Source organism: Alosa alosa, chromosome 16 (assembly GCF_017589495.1).
Source record: "Alosa alosa isolate M-15738 ecotype Scorff River chromosome 16, AALO_Geno_1.1, whole genome shotgun sequence".
Taxonomy (NCBI): Eukaryota; Metazoa; Chordata; class Actinopteri; order Clupeiformes; family Clupeidae; genus Alosa; species Alosa alosa.
Genome location: NC_063204.1, coordinates 15,391,737 through 15,414,976, shown reverse-complemented (window position 1 = coordinate 15,414,976; position 23,240 = coordinate 15,391,737). Strand labels below are relative to the sequence as shown.

Sequence of the window (23,240 nt, the reverse complement as noted above, 5' to 3'; positions counted from 1 at the left end):
TACACTAGCACATCTGCTGTTGAAACTATGGATCATGTCCTAGCAGATATAGCAGTGAAATAATTTGATATAACGGTCAAGACCTCATCTATCTCTCCTGCAATGCATAGGCAAATATGTGCAAGTCGGGTATATTTTAGCACTTGTGAGTCTCTTGTAGTACATTATTGTCACTAAGATAGGCTACATAAAGATGAACTACAGCCTGGAACATCTAGACGCAAGGAACCTAATGACCCAAATCTGCTAACGCTGTCGGGCATGGGGGCATGAGGCAATAACTGAATGAGAGCTCCAGGATTGTTGCATGTGAAAAGCCTGTTTGCATACTGTAACCGAACAATAGCTCTTACCTGGGCCTTCAAATGGTCAAATAGTTTGAGTCTTGCACGGGTTAGTTAGTGGTGCAAAGTGAAAGAAACTCACATATTGATGACATGATGATCATGAGAGTCATCAGGCATTACTGGTGGTCATGATTCTGAATGATGACGATAACAAACATGCAGGGTCATCACGTATGGCAGCATGTCCATTCACACATGACCACACTTGCATTTGCACCCTACCCAACCCCCACTCCCATGCGTTTGGTGAAGGATATTTTATTTATTTGTAGTGTTAGAGAGAAGCAGCGAGGCTCCCTCCCTCCATCACCAACAAGCCTTCGCGCTAAACGCTAAGAGAGGTTTGAAGAGCGTCTCGTGCATACGCACCTGCTTTCTTGGAGACATCCGGGGAGACGGATGAGGAGATGGCAAGCGCAGTTTTATATATATTTGGTGCACGGCATCGAACGCCAACCATTCATATGATGCTTGTCCTAACAAAATCCAGTGGGATCTAATAAACCAAAAGGTGAGTTTATTTGGATTCAGTCTTGCATCGATGAGAGATGTGTTGCGCTCAAATTCACAATCATATCGCATTTGGATATAGTTCAGCAAACACGCGAGGTGGCGAAGAGGATGAAAAGGAATACATATTATCGATTGTTTTTATTTTATTGAAGGCATCAAGTGCTTTGCTTTACGCATCGGTGTTTTTATATAGAGACATTTTACACGGATTTGTTTGTGGCGTTTTTGAGTACTGTTTCTGTAACCTACATTTTACTGTCCACAACAGTAAGCCCATATTAGTCATATTAAATTATCATTGTTATTTAGACTATGTGAAATTATTAACTGTGAAAAATATATAAATCAATGCTTATTTTGTCCTGGTAAGTTGTGCATTCATATTACCTTTCGTTTTGGAAGATATAGTATTTTTTTTCTCACGTGGCTATATGATAATTGTATGATTTTAGAAATTGTGGGAAATTGACTTCAGGCATAGTGAAATAAAGAGCCTAGTTGTTAGCTGGAAGCCGAGAGCACAAAAGGCTCAGACGTGCGAAAATCTGATTTCTGAGAGAAAACACTATTCATGGGAACACAAGATGTTCAGAGAACACTATAATTACATCCATAATTTTAAAACAAGAACGAAAGGGTGGGTGAGTGGAGAGAGAGAGAGAAAGAGAGAGAGAGAGAGAGAGAGAGAGAGAGAGAGACCCCTTGTGGGATTCTATGTAGTTGCAGTCTCATACCAAGATTTCCGTTGGAAGCGATCACTCTGTAGTACAAAAGAGACAAATTAAAATCCTTAAAGGTGATTATTTTTCTTCCACAACTATTTACATTCTGTTTTGGGTAGAATCGAACATATGCACACATATATGCATACATTAATTAATGCATATATGCAGCATGATGATAGATATTACCATTCCATTATCATTTTTCTCTCTGAATGGAATTACAGTATTTGCTGTTTTCTCTTTTCACTTTGTATATCTCCTGAATTGTAAACCAACCTCTGGGTTTGCCTCTCTCTTATATAATGTCTCAGCCATCAAACTGAGTCAACCTCAACACGCTTCTCTAAGCAGGCTCTACAGCACTTAAATATAGACATTGCATTGCACATGAGAGATGAAGGAAGAAAGAGAGAAAGAGAGAGATAGATAGAATGATGGAAGTGCAGAGTGAGACAGCCTGAAAAGGGGAGCACTGAGGCAGTAAGTTATGAATTATGTAAGCACCTCATCTGCATTTGGGGAAGCCGTGGTAGTACCTTAGTAAGCAATAAAAATAGTTTACTGACACCGTTTTGATCCACGCAAAGCGGATTGTTTGCTTCTAACAAAATGTTTATTTAATTTTTTTGTTTATGAGCACAAACAAAATCAAGGAACTAAGATGCACCGGATCGTATGGATTTTTAAGTTGCCAGTGTCTTAAAATGAATGTTTTAATTTTATTGTATTTTTAAAAAAATATTATTATTAATCTGTGCCTGTTTTTTTTCCCTAGCAGCACCGCACTCTATTGAACTCCTTCAGATTAGAGTTCAGGAACCATGGATCCAACCTCCTCAAAACAACAGTATGGCTCCAAAAAGCGAGTCAAAATCCATCCCAGCAGTGTCACAGTGAAGTATGCCACCCACTTCCCTCAGCCAGGTGAAGAGGGCTATGATGATGCACCCTCCTTCGAGGACTTCAGCTCCTTTATGGATCAGAGTCCTGGTAAGCGACTGGTGACGGAGGGTGGACAGGGCAGGACTTTGTTTGGCACCATGGACACGCGACCACGGCCCCCAGGACCCACCAGCGCTGAGGCCATGCGGGACAGAGGCGTGGGCAGTCAGCTTCAAAGCTTTGGCGAGGCCTCGGTGCTGGCCTCACGCGTTACCTGGGGCGCCTTGTTTGGGGCAGCGGTAGCCCACGGCTGCGTGGCCCTCATCACACGCCTGGCGGCTGACCGCTCCAACGTGCCCTCTCTGGAGCTCATATTCATCCGCTCGGTTATCCAGGTATTGTCAGTGGTAGTGGTCTTCTATCGCAAGGAGGCTCCCTTTGGTCCCAAAGGCTACCGTCTACGGCTCTTCCTCTATGGCGTCTGCAATGTCATCTCCATCACCTGTGCGTACACCTCCTTTGCCATTGTGCCACCCAGCAATGGCACCCTCATGTGGCGTGCCAGCACCACAGTCTTCAGCGCAGTGCTAGCCTTCCTGCTGTTGGAGGAGCGGCTGGGCTACACAGACGTGGTGACAGTGGTGGGTAGTGTCTTCGGCCTGTGCCTGGTCATGGTTCCCAACATCGCTGACGAGGATAAGTCACCGCTGGGATTCTGGAAGGAGGCCTTTGGCTACACCATGACGGTGATGGCGGGCTTGACCGCTGCCCTCTCCATGATCGTCTACCGTGCCATCAAGGACCGGGTGAGCATGTGGACTGCACTCTTCACCTTTGGGTGGACGGGCACAGTGTGGGGCGCATCCACCATGTTCATCATGCAGGAGCCCATTATCCCTCTGAATGGGGAGACCTGGGGCTACCTTATTGGCATTTGTATCTGCTCGACCGTGGCGTTCCTGGGGGTCTACTACGCCCTCAACAAGTTCCACCCCGCGCTGGTGAGCACTGTCCAGCACCTGGAGATTGTGGTGGCCATGCTGCTGCAGCTCATCGTGCTGCGCATGGTTCCATCCGCCTATGATGTGCTGGGCGCTCTGGTAATCATGCTGAGCGTGTTCGCCCTCACTGGAGTCAAGCTCTACTGGGTGAGCCGGGCTGTACGACAGGATTACCAAGAGATCCTCGACTCTCCATGAACACTCGGCATTCCTAGATGTGTGTGTATTGGTATCTGTCTGGATTTTGTGTGTGTGTGTGTGTGTGTGTGTGTGTGCATATCTGTGTGCATTGTTGATGTACAGTATGTGTGTGTATGTACTAGTATGAAAGTGAGTGTGAATGTTTGTATGTATGTTTGTACGATGGATGTGTTTACTTGTTTGCTAATCAATGTGCAATCAATGAATGTCTGAAATATCATCTATTTATTTTATATGGTGTATATGGTGTTGAAAGAGTGGCAATTGTGTAAAGTCTCTGCTAAATGTTATTGCGTGACAAAATAAAAAATAAATATGTTCCATGATGCATTTGTACTCCAAACATTATCCTATCCAAACAACATTTTATTAACTGTCAACAGTTATCAAGTACGGTTCAGAAACAACTGAATTAATTTGTCCTGTGTCAAATTATTCTAGATACTCATGGCTATGCTATATACACATGATATAAAATCAGGGTAAACACTGATTCTATCCCAGTATGTTTTCAGCAAATTCTTATAAAGATTAGATTTAAAGACAGCCATCCTAATTGTTGAACCATTATTGATTCTGACCCCTGCTACTGATTTTCTTTTGTGCAATTAGTACTTAAGAAAATGGAGGTCAGCAAGAGGGTAAAAAGGCATTTGTGTCTTTGATGTTCTGCAGTCACAAATGATGATACAGAATTCAATAGCTACAGCTGTGCTACTGTCTTTATATAATGAGCATCTCTGAGAGACAGCAAAGAAATCAAGGGCAGGTGCTGCAGACCCTCGCAGTCAGTCACAATAAGTAAAACATCTGCATTCTGAGACGAATCATAATGATAATGCAGCAGGATCAAGATATGGTGACTCCCTGCCTTGTGTTTTTGTAAATTATACATTTTTGTTAGTACATCTACAGCAGTTTCTCCAGTTCTGCCTTCAAGGCCACTGCTGTTTTCTTTTTCTTTTTTTACTTTCTGTGGCACAGAAGCCCTTTATTCAAGAAGTCTCTACAGCTATTGAATGTAAAGTTTTAGCACAACTCACAACCTAATGATGGGGAGGTGAGGAGAGGTTGCATCACTTGCAACATTTAGATTTCTGATAAGTATTTCAAATTACTACAGTTTCAGGTGTAGCAGTGTGTGAAATGTGCATGTAAGACGTAGGCCTACATACAACATGGTAACAAACAAGCATCAAATGTGTATTGTTTCCCCCCCATAGTACAGTGCATTAATTGTCATCCTGATCTGATTTAATGAAATTTTGTTTTTTATGTTTCTCTCCAGTCCAGTAGGTGGCATATGAGAGATATCCCTGGATGTAATCATATTCAGAGATCAGTGTTATGTAGTCTCATGGTTAATGTTGTACTGGCGAGCCAAGGTAACCAAGACTACAAATCAGTTTAAATTGTATTAATTGCAGTGCTGTTTAGCAATAGAAATAATAAAGATAAATTAAGGGAATATTATCTGTGGTGGTCAGATCAGAGCAATGAAAAGGAGGGGTGCAATGGGACATACACTAAGTCCATCTGTTTGTGCAGGAAACAGATTGCTTCCTGTACTGTGTCATGCAAGAGCACCATCACATACTGTCTTGCACCTCTGCCAACAGAGCTTCAGAGCTCAGTGTGTGTGTGTGTGTGTGTGTGTGTGTGTGTGTGTGTCTCTTTGTGGGTGTCAGTGTGTAGTTGTATTCACAACCAGTGACCTGGTATAACCATCTCATAGTCAATGTAGATTAGCTTTCTGGACTCTGAACCATGTGTATGATGAATAAGTAAATGTAATGTATTGTTTACCTGAGTACAGCAATGATTTGGATGTAACTTGACAATGTTGAGTCATTTAATTTTCCATGGCCAATAGAATCCACTGTTTAGTATCCGTTTGTGCCTTAGCTAACAATATTACAATTTGGCCCTTTTGAGGTAGATTTTCATGAGCAAATGATGGACAGATAAAAACACCTGCCATTCCCACCATAATTTCTTTTCACCATGATGCTCCCCCTGGGCCAGTTAAGCCATCGCCATGGACTCAGCTTCCACTGCTGATGACACCCAACTATACTGTACATCAGCACCAAACCCTCTACCCAGCTCCCACACACACCACTTGTCAACTGCCTGCAGAAAATAAAAACTTGGATTACTGCTAATTTACTCAAACTAAACAGCAATAAAACCTAGCTCATGGTGGTGGCTCCCACGTCACTGCTAAGAAAGGTTGGGGATCACCTCCTAGATGTGGATGGCAGTTCCATCTCTCCATTCTCAGGAGTCTGCAACCTGGGCAACATCCTGGACTCTACCCTCTTATCCCAGTCATATATAAAAAACATCACCAAATCTGACTTATACCACCTCAAGACTCAATCCCTCACTCACGGACTATTGCAATGGTGTCCTGTCTGGTCTGCCCAGCAAGGTCCTGGGCAGTCTACAATATGTGCAGAACTCGGCTGTCAGAGTCCTAACACACACCAAACCATGGCAGCACATCACCCTTTATGCAGCTACACAGGTCTCGTATCAACTTTAAAATCCTCCTCCTTAAATGGCTCCATGCACTTGCGAAGCGTTTAGTCAGAGTTTTTTCCTACTTTTTTTTTTTTTTTTTTTTTTGGCCTTTTTATGCCTTTATTGATAGGACAGTGGAGAGTGACAGGAAGTGAATGGGAGAGAGAGCAGGGGTGGGATCCGGAAAGGACCACAGGGGAAGGAATCGAACCCGGGTCGCCGGCGTACAGTGCAGGTGCCCCAGCCAGTTGCGCCACAGCTGGGGCCTCTACTGATTTTTTAAATAATTTTTCTCTTCAGTAATTTTGTGTCAACAATTCTCGGGACACTGAAAGACCGAGGTACACAAAACTTGGTGGGCATATAGGCCCACAAGGATGACCCATTGTTTTCCGTTTTGATCAGTCGCCCCATGTCAACCCATCCCATATCCACTCATTTGATGTATAGCCTAGTATAGCCTTGATGTACAGTATACCTGTACACCTAGCTAAAAATGAAAAAGCAAAAACGAGGCATCGTAATCGCAAGTATCTTTGGCTGAAACCCTCTGAATGCATGCCAGGTTTTGTGGAATTCTGTTCATGGGGGACCATACGATAAATGAATATATGTGCACATTAAGTGACTGCACATGCACACACACCCGCACTCATTTACACACACAAACACACATAAACACACATAAACACACACACACACACACACATAAACACACACACACACATAAACACAAGCTCACGCACACATGCACATTGCACACACACACACACACACACACACACACACATAAACACAAACATGTACACGCATGCATGCATGCACACAACACACACACACACACACACACACACACACACATCAACACACCCACACGGACACACATGCAGGCACACACACACACCCCATTACCCCCAGTCCCCCCCCACATACACACTCACAAGCGAACACGCACACACGCACAGACACATAAAACACACACACATGCAGGCAAGGGACACATGCACGCACGCACGCACGCACACACACACACACACACACACACACACAGAGAAGTACACGTATACACAAAAGCAAATGCACACATGCACACTAATTTACATACACAATAAAAAACACACGATAATGTATAATCATCAACAGTTAAGTGCCAAATCCTTTTGTTATGCAGGCTATATTTGGAGAGGTGTTGCCTACAGCCTTGTTGATCTGACTCAGAGGAACACATCTTGAGGTGGAGGTGGTATTTTCTAAGTAAACTGTCACAGGCTTGCAGTGCGTAGGCTACCCTACATCAACAGAGCAAGATAGGTTACTCTGTAGGCCTAACTAACGTCGTGTCTAAAGAAATTCTTAAGAATTCCCAACATGCGCCGCAATATTCAATAACAAAAAGGACCCTCTTTTGATGAGGCTCTGGCGTTTTTTGTAAAACAAACAACTATAAAGAGATATTCCATCAAAAACAAAATAGCCTATGCCAGTAGAGGAAGAATAAGTAGATAGATTATTTAAACATTAAACTACAGTAGGCTACTATTGTAATTTGGCCAACGTTGGTTAGACTTGAGCAGCTAACTCAAGAGCTGATGATTCCTTAATTTTGTGTAGTGTTACATAGAGAGTACTATATATGACTAGTGTTACATAGAGAGTAGGCTATATAACATTGAATCGTATCAACTCGCCTTGAATCCACAACCAACAACTGATCAGAAGACTTCGCGTTTTCCCCTCTAAATAAAGGAGACAGAGTAGCCGCACAGTCCATACGGCTTCGACCCGTGGCATATGAGTTGATTGGCAGAAGCGCTGGCGAATAAAAACGTGTTCTGAGTAGAGCAGCCAATGAAAACCAAGGCAGCGAGGATTGTAGAAACAAGTTAGATCGAATAGAACTTCTCATGCTGGAGACTGAACCGTGAACCACACTCCATCCAAGGCAAAATGATAATAGAAGCCTTGGCACCGTAGCCATACTGATGTGCCCATCATTATACTTTTTGCGTCTTGGACCTCATACCTAAAGCAGTGCACCGTCAAGTGATTGAATCGAAGATAGTTCAATCACAGACAGGTAAGACCGCCGCGCCAAGCTGACATAATTTGTGATCACACCGATATCAGGGTTGGCACACATGCTACTCTTGCAGGGCTAGGACAACTACCCTATGCTAGCCATCGACCTAGCATTTGAATGCTAACCCATCTCCGTATGGAAATGAAAAACGTATTTTTTAAGAACTAATAGTAGTAATTCCCCCCAGATAAATCCATTCTTAAAGTAACGTCAACTGACAGAGGCAAGCAGATGGAGGATGCATTTACAATGCTTGTGGAGTCAGAGGGCTTTTAAATATGGGTAGGCTAGCCAGCTAACAGTTAATGTTATATATAAACGTTAGCAGGATTTTGCACTTAACGTGAATGTTGTCGAAGATTTGCGTTTGTTTGTATTTATTGCATTAATACGTTTTACATATCCGGCGCGGCAGGATGTGAGTTTAAGGCCAGCTTTAATCTTAGATCGTGGTGTGGTGTTTTCACCCGGCTAGCTGGCTGACTGTTGATGTGGCTAGTGCGCTTTGATTTTTTTTCTCCCAACGTTAATGAATCCGTGGCCACTTAACTCGATTCCTTTTTTTTAGAAGAGAGGTTGCAAGGGGTTCAGCAAACCTCCAGGTGACATTATTGTCCTCGTGCGGCTTTATTCGTCTAATGGCCATTTGTGAGGACTGTAGGGTGGGTATTTGTGATCCTCGGTAACGTTACTGTGGAATTAGTACTGCATTGGCGTCTATGCTGAATGCTTATTTTTGTCTTTGTGACATATCCTAAGTAGCGGCACAACTGTCAGGCATTGCCAGGTGTGGCAATGAGGTTGAATTCAAAACTGTCTTTAATCCACGAAGAGCGTGGAAACTTTAAAACAACGTTGCCTTTGCCCTTCACTGTTCTGAATTACAATCATTATTCAGATATTTTTCGCTTCCATAAGCTGGATACATTCATAGTCATAGTGGATGCCCATTTGTGAAACGTGTGGTTAGCACGTATAGCGAATTAACCACTTTCTCGAAAGTGCTGTAATCGAAGGGTTTTGTGCTTTTTTTTTTTTTTTGCCAAATCAAGTCAAAAATGCCCCTGAGTTTGTCGTGCAGGGTATTTTATTTCTTACTTGTTGCCTAAATGTGATTATTTTTCATTGTCGTCTTTTATAATGTTTTTTGTCTTAACAAAGTTTGATGGGGATTATTGATAGCTGTTACTCCTCACCCACAAGTGCTCCAGCATACATAAGTATTATTTTGACTTGGTTATCTGATGAGGATGCCATACCTCAAAAAATAAATAAATAAAAGAATCCATGGATTACTTGGGGTACAGCTGATCACCATGACCACCCCTCTTGATCTAGTAGGACTCCTGGTCACCTAGCTCAGGCTCCCAGCTCTCCCCAAACTGCAGTTTCATCTAATGGTAGAGCTCGGAACTACCAAACCAAGGAGCCTCCCATCCATTGAATGATAGTGTGTAGTTATAGCATGCCTGTGAGTGTGACATCACATTCTAGAGCTCATTCAGTTAAATCCAGAGCCCTAGAGAGAGATCTATCTATAAGGCTCTGGTTAAATCAAGAGAATCCTGCACTGAACTCCAGTATTACCCAGCAGTAGCTGTAGCAGGTTCAGTATGGCCAGTAGAGCCCTGTACTGTGCATTACTGTACATCCTTCATCCTTGATCTCCCCCTCTTTATGCTTTTCTGTTTGCTCCCACTTTGTTTTGCTCCCCACCTTTACACTCTTAGGCACATTTTCCCAACTCTCATTACGGTACTGGCAATAGGCACTGATGCTGTGACCCCATCTTCTCTTGCTAGCGTATACACTGCAGCAGAATTCTGGGTCCTACGTCTCCACCCATATCAAGTATTTTTGCCACTTAATTGCCACTTAATACCACAACTTCTATGAAAGGATGTGGAATGGGGGATTCTTTCCATCCCCCTATTATGCCGGCAGTTAACATACTATGCCCTTTTACAAAGCAGAGCCCCAATCATAGGCCCACGGGAAGAGTGGACAATTATAGTTATCTGCCCGTGCCCGTGTCCTGAAAAAGAAACGGGGAAAACGAAAGAAACACAAAGCAATAGCCTATATTTTTCACTCAAGTATTCACAAAGTTTTTGTGTCACTCATGCCCATCCCTACGTCACTGGTTCCACACACTCTTCTACATCTGGACTCCATTAAGAGAGGAGCTGTGATATGAGGAGCAATTAAAATGCTTAGCTGTTGATCCTCAAATGCCTAGCAATCATAGATTACATCATGTTACATGCATCTGTTCCACTATAGATAGGCCTACCTCTTTTGAAAGCAGCCACATGCATGCTCTCTTGGGGTGTCTGTGGACGTCGCTCACGTAATCTTGGCTGTAGGCATCCTAGGACCACTATCAAGCCAAACGTCCTTATTAGCTTTTTAATCAAGCATCCTAGTTGGCAAACTAGTGAAATTATGTTTTCTAAGCTCAAAGTTCTGGAGGAGCCAATGATCGACAGCTTCAGCTTTTGCGAGATCTGCCTTACCTCTCTGCATCACACATTCCACCTCTTCCCCATTCTCCTCCACTTCACTAGTAGCTCTTAGCTCACATTATCCCTCATCCAAAGACAGTGTGAGTGATGTCCACTGAAACTATCTCCTTTATAGACATGATCTCAGAACCATGGCCAGCTACCAATCCAAACATGCTTCTTATTTAGTGTTCTAAATGAAAGATCCTGATAGGCAAACTAGTGAACTGTGATTTAACAAAGCCTCACTTCAACACATGTGCAGAGTTATCAACAATAGCCTTATTATTTTGATCAGCCTATATCCCTTTCTCCTCACTGGATTTGGGCCCATACACACAATTACCTCTGTACACAGGGTACAGGATCTCTCTCTCACTCTTTCACATACTCACACTAGGCAAGGAGGCTACACTTGGGTTGTGACACTTAGGAAACCGATTCAAGACCACAGTAAATCTCTTCAGTGTTCTATCTTTGAGGACTTAACTGTTTTTTAACTACGGTATGTGTGCAGTTATTAGCTGTGGAAATGACACTGAAGTGAGACAAAACATCAGTCATTTACTGTAGTACTAGTATGCCTCACAGTAGCAGCAGCAGCACATAACCTTTTCTGAAGCCTCAAGTTCAAGAGCTTCTGACGTGTGTTTGTTGAAGGGGGCCTGTTGCAGCTGGTGAGATTCTGTAATTACTGTGACACTGACAGACATTTCCAGAGTCTTTCATTATGTCTGGGGTGGAGGTGGGTTGCATTTGCATTTGCATTTGCTTGAGGCCGACTCGAGACTATCCCACAGCACTGAGACAGTTGTGTTTGAGGAAGATTGAGAGTAGCTAATTTATCAAGTGCCATTTTTCTCAGACGTGGAGGTGTGGCATCCCCATTCTGTTGGGTGTGAATGATTATATCTGACTGGGAAAAAGATGGGAACCCCATCCCCACACACACACATCCGACCCATTCTGTCAAGCAGATTTGTCTCACAAACATCCAAAAATCTCCAAGTAGACCTCCTCTCTTCACCCTCTTACTGGTCCTGGCTGCCAAGAGATTAGCCAAAAGGCTGTTTTACCCCAGTCTAGGGGAAACACATGTGTTATAGCTCCATAGTTTTGTAGTGCTAACATGAAGGAACATGAATAATGTTGTTTTTTGAGATACAGGATGTGATCTTTTATAACTAGCTACAACTATTACCTACAACTTTATCACTTCCTCATTTCTTTGTAATTGTGTCTGGTCGAGCGACTGCAGTCATCACTACTGCACCACATGCAAAGTTGTTATGTTGGCAGTAGATTCAGAAGAAGCCCCGACTTTAGGGGTCTGCAAGCTTTTCTCTGTCAGAAAGTGCCGGGTGAGCGTAGTTTGTTTAATTGAAGCAAAACATTTAGGCTACACTAAAGCCACTGCACCACCACCTAGTTGTGCATCAGACAGGAGGAGGCATTATGCCACATGACATACTACAAATCAACTGAGGACTATGTAACCTAATACCTACACTGAACATTAAGTGATGAGTTGACACAGTGTATATATATATATATATATATATATATATATATATATATATATATATATATATAATCACACACACATGTATGTATATATGTGTGTGTGTGTCAACCCATCACTTTGGTTAGATATAATACACACACACACATGCGCTGAAATGCCAGCTAGTTTATTATGAACTGAACTGTGCTTGATTAAATCTGTTTTTTGTGTCTGTGTTCACTACTTCTTTTTATGGAGAGAATGATTTGTCTGAGTGAGCACACCACAATTCTTCACAGCTTTCAGTTTCAGCTTACTAAGTTATTATTGCTTCTTTTAGTTCTCCTTTGGTTAATGTTATTTTTGCTTAAATAAAGTTTTCATAGCTGTTTGTTCATTCATGAATATCAGGACAAGGATTTGGCCTTAGTCCAGGGAAATTTCCCAATGTTGCAGAATGAAGTAAGCTGAATGTGATTAACTGGTTGTATTTACAATTCCTTACCACCAGACTTTGTCACTGGGTGATGTGTAGTGTAGAGTGTTGCTAAACTTGACTTCACTAGCATCTCTAGCATAACATTTTATTATACACAGTACACCATTGGTTTATTGTTATTGTTTTGATTTTGTTTTAAGTTGCTACATTCTGCCACCTGACCTCATATGTAGGCTAGTCTACTAGTCCATATTTAGGCTCCTGATGTATTTCAGCTGTTTCCCAGTTCCTCTTATTATTCAGACTTAAAACTCTGTGTCTTATTTACCAAAGAGGAAATGAGAGAAATCTATTCAGCCACATTTTGTGTTTATGGCTTTCAATTAAGTGCAGGACATGGTCAGTGGTCATGTGGGCTAGGTTATAGGCCGTCTCTGGTTTGTTTTGATTTAGGGGGAGGGGGGGCGGGGGCTTCTCAATGCTCAATTCCCAATTCCATTTATAATTTTCGTGCCTTCCCCTTCCATTACCCCTTGCTCTTATCCCTCGAAACTGAGTTACAGAATTAGGGGACAGCCCTTCAAGAACCCGATAGCCTCATCATGCAAACAGATATGACTGGGGGATAGACAACAAATAAGATTATTTCCCAAAGTAGTTCCGAAATGTATTTCAATGAATCATAAAATGGCCCTGATATGTCACTAGACATTAAGTAATCATGTTCATTTCAAATACTTATATCACTGACAACAGTACTCCGGCCAGGATATTGTCATTTAAGAAGTGAAGTTGCAGCCCTCAACTGATGTTGATGTTGTGTTTTGCCCTGATCCTCTATCTATCTACTAATCACAAAGTCAGTAGTGTTTCGGCATCCGGGTTGGCAACCTCGAGTCAGGGAGGAGAGGGAGGGGATACACCATTCTACAGTAATTTTAAAGTAATTGCAGTACCAGTTTTGGCCACAATCTTACATATGGTTCCTTTAACATAAGCGAAATGATCAAAGAAGTGCAGAAAATTTGTCACTGGCTTATTATTCAACCATCATGCATCGGACATTGAAATGGCTGTAGCCTACTCACTCACACGTCATGTTTACATAAAGTTACATTGTGGATAAAGATTTTTCAGAAATGCTTGTTACAGCAATCCAATTTTATGCCCCCTTGCATCTACAGTCAGCTCAGATGTTTCGACAATGTGTAGTGATGCTCATAAAAATTTCACCTTGTTGTAGGCCTATCAAATAAGTGGGAAAGTGGAGAATTGACTTTCGAGAGCATAGCTGTACTGTCATTGCATCTTTGACACCAAACTCTGAAATGTGTGTATTGCATATTATTCCTCAATATTACAAGACTTAAAAGATTATAACATTTATGGACTTCTTTCAATGCATTTGATAGTTGCCCCTCAAAAATCATACAATGGCCGTAGCCCCTCAGTTCCAGAATTAATCGGGACACCCCTACATGTGAAAACGTAGGAGTACAGTGAATTGGGAGTAATGGGATTCAGCCTAACTGTTGATTGTAGTAAAATGTTTTGGAGACTGAAACTGAAAGAAGGTGGTTTATGTGAATGTTTTTGCATGTGCTCCATTTGACCTGGTTACAGCAAAGCGGGCAAACCAGGTGTGCCAGTACTGAAATGTTTCCCTTCTCCTTTGTCAAACGTCTGTCTTGGTCTCTTCTTTTTTTTTGGCATGATGTCATTTTGCTTGTGTGCAGTGCATCTCGGAATGCTTTCGTGTAATATCATGCGGCCCTGCGTGTTAGAGCGTGTGCCGCTCAGCTCCGTACCCCAGTGGCTTGTTTAGCCAGACTGTGTCCGAGCCCTGGAGCAGGTAAACTGTCAAAGCACATTGACTGGAGATAAACCTCTTTGTGTGGATTCACTCCACTCCATTTTCATACATCCTGTAGCTGCCTTCCGGGACTGTTATCTCTGTGGTTTGCGAAATATCTTTCAACTCAATTGATTGTGTGGGTTGGGACCTATCTTTGATTCTCAGTGACATTTCTGTCAGGTCTTCCTTAACCCTTAGAACCCGATTGACGCAAAGTGCGTCAAAAAACACACCCTTTCTTCTCTGTTACATTGCTCCGCGACTGTTCATCACAACGAGATAAAACCTTTATTTTATGACAGAGAAGAATTGGGGCTTTCCAAAGAGACTATGCACTTGTCTGTACGATCAAGTATGAAAAATCATGAAATTAAATCAAATTGCATCATATTTACAGTCTATACTTCTCTGCGTTCACCTGCGCACCCATTACTCTCGTTTGAATTACCCGCGAACCCGTGATCGCATAGATATGGCAAGCATATCAGATGAAAAAGGAGAAACAGGGCTATCCATTGGTACCATGAAACCAATGGATAAACCAACGCTGCACACCCATTACTCTCGGAGTAATTACTCGCGGACTCGTGATCGGATATATATGCCACGTATGTTAGATGAAAGAGGAGACACAGAGCTATCATTTGATACCAAATACATTCTTCTGGGTTATAAAACAGATGAAGTAACAGCAAAATAATAACTTCATATAGCTGGACTTACCACACATTTTTGTCTGTTTTTGTGGCAAAGCATGTTTATAATCCAACGCTATCGTGTGTTTCTCTATGGCAAAACATGTTCATAATCCGGTTTTGAGATCCTAGCAAATTCCTGCATGGCATCCAATTCAAGGCTCACATTGCATCCCAATTTGTTCAACAAAGAAACACCTTTTTTGCCTTTACTTTGTTCATGGCAATGCAGTAAAAAGTGGAGAATCATCACGAGTGCATACACCATAGTCACACATGCTAACAGGCAAACTTGGGTCAAGTCAGGTCAGATCAGTTCGTGTCACAGATATGGAGCGCAGAATGGTCATTTTTCATCGCTAAATAAAAAATGGCATTTATTTCTGTAAATCACACACCACATATTTCTGTAAATTGCTCAACCCCAGAGTATCCCTCCAACATGGCAATTATATTGCCCGTTTCAGGACAGTCTGCCCTACACACACATGAAATGCATGTAGAGCTATGAGCTTGCTGTGGTGAGATACAGGTCAAAATATAAGACTTTTTATAATATGATTTTTATATTTTAATTATTGAAAAATCAAAATAAAATCAATGCTAGTACTAATACATGAAATGATGGATAGCCTAGACTCTGCTGAAAAAAACAATATATAATATGTGTGTGTGGCACTTACAATGGCCAGAATAAATCCTTATGAATAAAGGTAGTGAAAATGCCCTAAAAACAGCTTAGGGTTCTAAGGGTTAAATTTGTATGTTGGTTTACTTTGGTGTATATCATAGTATTAATATAACACTATGTTTATTTGCTTTTATGATGCCATGGATTGAATGCCTTTGTAATGAAGGGAGAACTTTAATTGTTTGAATACCATAGAGGATGATTATTCCAGTATGATTATTATTCACTGTATGGATGCTTGTTATGTAAACTCTACTGGGGAAAACCCTTCCTTGTTCAACTGTAAGGTGTAAGGGTTATTCAGGCTTCTCTTCTATACTGGACAAGAAAGTAGGAGAGAGGAGAGAATACACTGATATCATAAACAATTGCACTCACTGATGTTGGATCTGTGTTTTTTAAGTGAACAACTTAGGTGACACATACCAACTGGACATTATTATTGCCATGTAGCCAGGGTAGACAGTCATGCACACAGAACTTATGTAAGCGGGTGTGACTTGTGGCCACACAAGGTGACATGTCTTCAGCTTGCTAAATCTGATGACACTTTTGCCATGGTCAATGGTTTTCTAGATTTAGAAGAAAAGTAAAAAAAAAACTTTTTTGTACACATTTGGCATCAATCATTTTTTCTTTAAATACAAGATATTCTTATTTGTTGTTGATGTGCCAATATGTGAAGTCTCCAGAAACAATGGGCATGAATATATTAAGGATAAAACGGGCTGGTTGGGTTTTTTAAGTCATTTTCAAATGACTAAAATTGTATGTGAGGTATCTAGCAGGAACATGAAAATCTATAGATTTGGAAGTAGCTTATACGATAAGGTAACTGTATTTAAAGTGCTCCACACACAAGACATTAACATCAGACAAAAGATGCTGGACTGAGCGGCGTAGTCGCCAGCATACCTGTGACCCCAAGACATAAATAAATGTACAAAATGGCAAATTACACAAGACGAGATGCTGAATGGAGCGGCGTAATCGCCAGCGTACCCGTGACACCAAGACATACAAGACAGACAACAAACAAAATTATCTAATAATAAATAAATAAGAAGAAATTTCACAAAAAGAAAATTCCATGTTAACTTAGTCCAAATGTTAATTGGTTGCATCTAACTGGCTGATGTCCAAGGGCAATGATGATGACGGCGCACAGCTGTGTCTTTAGGCAAGACAAACCTGGTCAGAAATCCATGGCGAGTTGTTTGTTGTTTTAAGAGTGCATTATCAACAGTGATATGGGCGGGTGCACAACGCACCCCGCTTCTCTTATCCACGAACGCACCAGTGCACATCCATGCAGAACATTACAAATTATTACACGATTAGGCTACCATGGGAAACATAATTAGAGTAAAGATATTATGAAATGCATCTCTCAATGAGTAGTTATTCACCATCATTTGCAAATTGGTAATGATGTGATAAAAGTGATTAGGCAATAGGCAAGGGGCAAATACGAAGCACAGCTGAAGATGCACTTTCACGAGATGTAAGCAGCAACTCCTCTGCAGGATAAATGTCCTTAGGTTTTTTATTCAGTCATTCAAACATTATTGGGGAAAGTGCTTTTTTCAGGCTATGTCTTCGATGGTAACCTATTGTCAGTCAATAGTGAAAGTAACTGTGTATAACTGTTTTATCGTTGACTATGAGACTACGGTGAAGTTGGTTTCACTTTGGCAATGAGTTCAAATGTGTGTAGCTATACTCTGCTAGGTTTTAGTAAAGTATGGTTTAGTGGAATAACTGTTCCATACGGTCTCGCGTGCAAGCAGATTCCTTCAATTATGCCGCTGTCTATCAAAATACCGATGCGCTGTTTGAAATTGTGCTGCTCGCTGTTAAAGGGAATGACATATGTCATTCTCATTGGTTTAAATTATGTTAAGCCCATAACACACCCATGACTGATTAAGGAACGCCTTGTTGCGCCATCCGCCCGACGTTTGATAACGAAAACACTCCCTATGTGGACTGGACATCCTACTAAATTTAAGTAAGCTTTTGACTAGTGATCATGCGTTTTAGACCACGATAATAGGGAATTTTCATGTTCGTATGCTGTGGAGACCTAAAATATATTGGCACAACATTAATAAAGTATTAGGCCAATGTTTGCAGACAAAATACTAATGCTATGTGACTACTAAACGACCCTCAATATCACTCTTTTTACACTTTAATCTGAATCTAGGGCCTTATATAAAATCAGAGGGCATACAGTGAAACTTTAAATGAACATTAAAATAGCCCCACATCACGTACCCTTCACCATACCAGGAGATTGGCATGGTTTTATTTCAGTTAGCCTAATAGCTGGTTTGATTTGCATTGAGAGATGATCTTATGGAAAGTACCCCATGCCAATCACGAGATATGGTGAAAGGTATGATGTGGTGCTATTTTAATTCCAAAGGCCAGGGGATCTTTATCAGGATGCAGAGTATCCTGGATCCATGAAATAACTGACCTTTGAAAAATGTATCGTAAATAAATAAATGTTCTTCCTTAAAATACAGGGGCTCATAAGTATACATACCCCTATGTTAAATTCCCATAGAGGCAGGCAGATTATTATTTTTATTCACGAAGAAAATCGGTGTCCTTAAAGGTTTGATTTTTCCTCATTATATTTAATTAAGGCATTCAGGTCAATTCCCAAAAGATGATTTTTTTTTTATTTCTCTTTTTAGTCAACTTTATCATGTGTATGTACAGGGTATGTAAACTTATGAGCACAACTGTACCCTTCTCGTCTCTGCGAGCAGTTACTCTTGATACACCTACCGCTAGCCTAGCTTAGCACAGTGCCTCGAAGTGGCCGGCCACAGTTCCCAATAGTGACAAAAGAACTCCAACATTTTCCTATTTACATGTGATTTGCATAGTTACAATTTGTACAAATAATAATGTCAAATGAGACACAGCCTAGCTGGAAATTTGTGTAGGGTACAGGATGACTTTTGGTCTACTGGTTTGCAGGCTCCATTTTCCTCATAGCTAAGTACACAAGGGTATTCGGATCCTGTCTTCATATAGACATCACATAGATGTTTGTTGAAAGCAAGGACATTGTTGAAATGTGATGTTGATCAGTGTAATCTCCTACTGTTTGAATACAAGGAATAATAAAGTGCAAAAAGGGACAGAATGTTGTGATGGTGTAGAGCCACTGTTGTGGTGTAGGCCTACCGCCTGTCAATCATCTATCTATGCTCTCCTAAGTTCTCTTGGAAGTTAGCAAAAAATGCAAATATAGTTTAAATCTTTCACATTAAATAGTTTCCTTTGGGCTATGCTTTGTAAGACTGCAGAGCATTAGGAACTACACACACATACGCAAAGCACATTCCAGAAGGCTCCACAGCCCTGTTATTTGAACAGGCTCTGAAAGGGATTAGGTTTCTGTGTGTTTGTGTGTGTGTGTGTGTGTGTGTGTGTGTGTGTGTGTGTGTGTGTGTGTGTGTATGCTCTGGTTTGTGTGTGTACGCCAATGGTATTGCCCTGCTAAAAGGGGTATCACCTTCTTTTCGATCACTGGCTGTCTGTTTAGAGACGGGTAAGGCATATGACTGCAACAACATGTCTGCATGTTCTTGTTGTCTCAGACAATACTCGGAGCTCAGAGAACTGCTGCAACCTTGTGTCATCAAATGAGGTTGAAATGGAAACAGAAAACTTTGATATAATCTCAACAAATAAAGGACTGGGACACAATGTTCCTCTCCCTGTAATTTTCGCTTCATTCAAAGCCCCCATTAGAAGCCATTAATCAGTGGTCTGTCATGGGCCCTCTGCAGAGCTAGAGGGTGACTCGCTGAAATCATCTTCTGGCTCCTCTGGCTAAAATCTCATCTCTCTGATCTTCAGCGTGGGTTCACCCTGGCATGGGCTGTCGATGACACGCTTGTTGCTGTGACACGAGGCCGGGGTGCAGCAGTGATGAAGGATGTGGGGAGGCTGAACTTATCTTTGCACGCTTTGTCTTTTTTGTCCCACGATTTCTGCACTCACATCTCAGTGCAAGTGCACCAAAACCACACTCGGCGTCGGTTATGACACAAGAATGAGGTGTGAATGCACCTTTTGTCATGGTGTGTGAGGTTGCTATGCAGACTGTTTTCTTACTCACTTCCTTTGAGGTGTGGTAGGTGAGAACAAGCAGGTTTCCTCAGTGGCTGCTGGGTGCCTGGTGTGGAGGTGTAGATGATGCTAAGTCTTAGACGATGCTTGTCACTGTCAATATAGGCTGGGATCGGTGTGCTGTATTTGTTTGGGGGAAGGAGATTCTGGGAGAGGGAGGGAAAGGGAGCTATCTGTGAGGGAGTGTGAGGAGAGGAGTGGAGCCATCATGTCACTGGATGACCTCCTGGCCCACAGCTGGAGCCTGACTGGGGAGTGTAAGCAGTGCTCAGATAAGGTAGGCCGCTGCTTCCTGTCAGCCAAACTGCATGTTGCCGTGCTCTGTGTGTGTGTGTGTGTGTGAGAAGGCAAAAATCCTTCCAGAGAATTTAGTGGTGTATCAGTTTTCCAGTAAACACGTATAACCTACTTTTGTTCTTGGCTTGTTAAAAGCCAAAGCAAATATAACAGAGTGTCTTTCGACAACTAGCTCTGCTTTTTTCCCAGCACCTCTGTTAGTCAAGAAGTTCCATATGGTGCCATTAAACTAAATTAGAGCCAGTCAGACTGTTGGTGTGAGAAAGCCTAAAAGAGCTCGCTAGTGGGCAGTAGTCTTTCTGCAGTGCTGTAAATGTAGACCTGGTGTGGTTAATAGAAATGGTGCATGGTCCTTCCTGTTTCCTCAGGACAAGCTGCTGTAGAACGGGTGGCATCTTTAAATACCAGTGAGAGGTTTTCTAGGGCAGTTGAGTGGGGAAGAAGGGAGGAGCTTAGCACGAGGGAGAGAAATCCAGCTCGTTCTCTCTCTCTTTTTTTTTTTTTTTCTCCTTCCCCTTTCTCTCACTGTTGAAATGTTTTCCGTTTTTTTTTTTTTCCCTCCCCCAGATTTGCCAAAATTAGGAAAGACTCTTGTCATAGCGAAGTTACAGCCCTCAGTCATTGTTCAGAAGTCTTCTTTTTCCTTGGAAGCCCTGTGAATTGTGTCTGTTGGTATATATTGGATCTGTGAAATATGAGCTTAGAAAGTAATGTCCCTGTCTGTGCTGTCTGTGACCACCTGACCTCTCTGTTCTTTAAATCCTGGGATCTGGTGTACTTTTCACTCTTGGTTATGGAAACCAACCTGCCACCAAGCTTGGCTATCACTGCCCACATCTGTTGGAAAGTCGTCGCCAACAAACACTCAGTCATGTGCACACAGACCACATCAAACATGTGTTGCAAAGCATCCTTGATTTTATAAGTGTCCCTCTCTTTATTAGTTCCAATATCAAGGCCCAGTTTTCCACAATATGGCTATCTCTCTACAATAGTTCTCTACAAATCCCGTGAGATTATGTAGTCCTATCTCTCCTCTCACTTGTGCTGTTCATATAAGCCTGGGTACTTTTTTTAAATTATTCTTAAGAAATTTGTCTAGGGCATTTCATCATATCTCCAATAGGCCTACTCCCTGCAATTTGAGTCATGGGACTTTCATGTAACGGTGGGGCAGCAGTGGCCTACTGGTTAGAGCTTCGGGCTTGTAACCAGAGGGTTCCCCGACCAGTAGGAACGGCTGAAGTGCCCTTGAGCAAGGCACCTAACCCCTCACTGCTCCCCGAGCGCCGCCGTTGAAGCAGGCAGCTCACTGCACCGGGATTAGTGTGTGCTCCACCTCACTGTGTGTTCACTGTGTGCTGAGTGTGTTTCACAAATTCACGGATTGGGATAAATGCAGAGACCAAATTTCCCTCACGGGATCAAAAGAGTATACTATATACTATACTATACTATACTGTACAATCCCATCTGACCCCAGACAGACAAACACTCTTTTAGCCGGCCTTACATTGTAGGATTTTCGTGTGATTTCACAGTCAACGACTACATTTTCATGGCGCGCTCCTGTCAACTCCATCGTAACTTTTGGCGTTACGACAATATCAAACATGTTTCGCAAGTCTTTTAGTCGTGGCTCATGCAAATAAGGACGTAAACAATGTAAAAACCAATAGTGACCTCGCTCCACCAAACACGAAGGGGCAAAGTAGGTGACAGCTGTAGCCTATTCATGGGTTTCATCAGGTCCCTTGCCACAGGTGCATTAATCAAGCACCACTATGCAGTCTGCATTCATAATCTAGGTGCTTGATTTTATACACCTGTGGCAAGCGACCTGATGAAACCCATGAATATGATAATTTGCTAATTTGTTTCTTAAAAAATATTAGTCGGCTATTCCATTTCAGTTCCAACTCTATCATTTAGGGATGCCACAGAAACACGAAAATATGACTGATATGAGTAGGCTATCGTTTGAGTTCCTGCTGATATCTAGTGCACAATGGGAAATAATTGAAAGGAATCTAGTTGCAGTCTTGTAATCGGTGACCCTGCAAGATCCCTAGTCGTTAAAATCATAGTCTCTGTGATTTAAAAACTCGATTTGTCTTTTAATGTGAGGGGGTCTGAGACTGTAGTCTTTCAAAAAAAAAATCTTTGCAAAGTTTTTCAGTGTAAGGAGGGCTTTGTTAGAGTGCTTGATGGTACAATTTCATATTAAGTTGGATTGGCAGAGGGAGAGTTTGCCAGGGTCTGTATGCTCTACTCCTTCTACATCTCCATGGTTTTATTGAGTCAACTCTGAAGAGAGTGGTGCTGGTGCCTAGAGCTTCCTGAATACTCAGACTGTTGAGAGGAGCTTCTGGATAGAATAGATGGCGGAGTATCACTGCATTAGTGCAGGGTTGAGGGGGATATCTTGTGATGTTGTTGTTATTTTATGTGAGTTGAAAAGGGTACGTGTGCATAGTAACATAGCTAGGCAGAGCAGCTGGTTGTCTCTGCTTCATCTGATATTTGACAGAATAATTTACGAGCCTTGTAATGGCTAATTCTCACGTTACATTAACACTTGACCCGGTTTGGATTTTGATGTATTCTTTGACTGGTTGCTCCTTCTCTCCTCTCCAGCCTCTACTTCAACTTTTTCTCTGCAGATCAAGTGTTGGTTGAAACCCAGTTTTCTGCATATCGTTGTCCCAAATGCCCCTTACTTTGATTGCAGGCTGTATCATCTGCTGCTCACATGGCACTAGCGATCGCTTGTTTGATCTGAGATCTGAGGAAAAGGGATAGGCTCTATGTGAGGCCCCTTG

The 23,240-nt window shown here is 42.0% G+C and overlaps 2 protein-coding genes across 3 annotated transcripts in view; both read left to right on the top strand.

The window, feature by feature from the left end:
- Positions 1 to 527: 527 nt before the first annotated feature.
- Positions 528 to 3,995, top strand: slc35g2b (solute carrier family 35 member G2b). Of its 2 annotated transcripts, none has more exons than XM_048266482.1 (2): positions 528 to 858; positions 2,361 to 3,995. In XM_048266482.1, the coding sequence occupies exon 2, from the start codon at positions 2,407 to 2,409 to the stop codon at positions 3,664 to 3,666; it is 1,260 nt and encodes a 419-aa protein (XP_048122439.1). In that variant the 5' UTR covers positions 528 to 858; positions 2,361 to 2,406; the 3' UTR covers positions 3,667 to 3,995. The 2 variants fall into 2 exon arrangements, with proteins under 2 accessions (XP_048122439.1, XP_048122438.1); XM_048266481.1 differs by having other exon boundaries at positions 530 to 858; positions 2,364 to 3,995.
- Positions 3,996 to 8,070: 4,075 nt separating this feature from the next.
- Positions 8,071 to 23,240, top strand: part of nck1b (NCK adaptor protein 1b) — a 30,421-nt gene continuing 15,251 nt past the window's right edge. The window contains exon 1 of the mRNA XM_048266162.1: positions 8,071 to 8,272. The gene's annotated coding sequence lies outside the window, so the exon portion shown is untranslated. The remainder of the gene's footprint in view (positions 8,273 to 23,240) is intronic.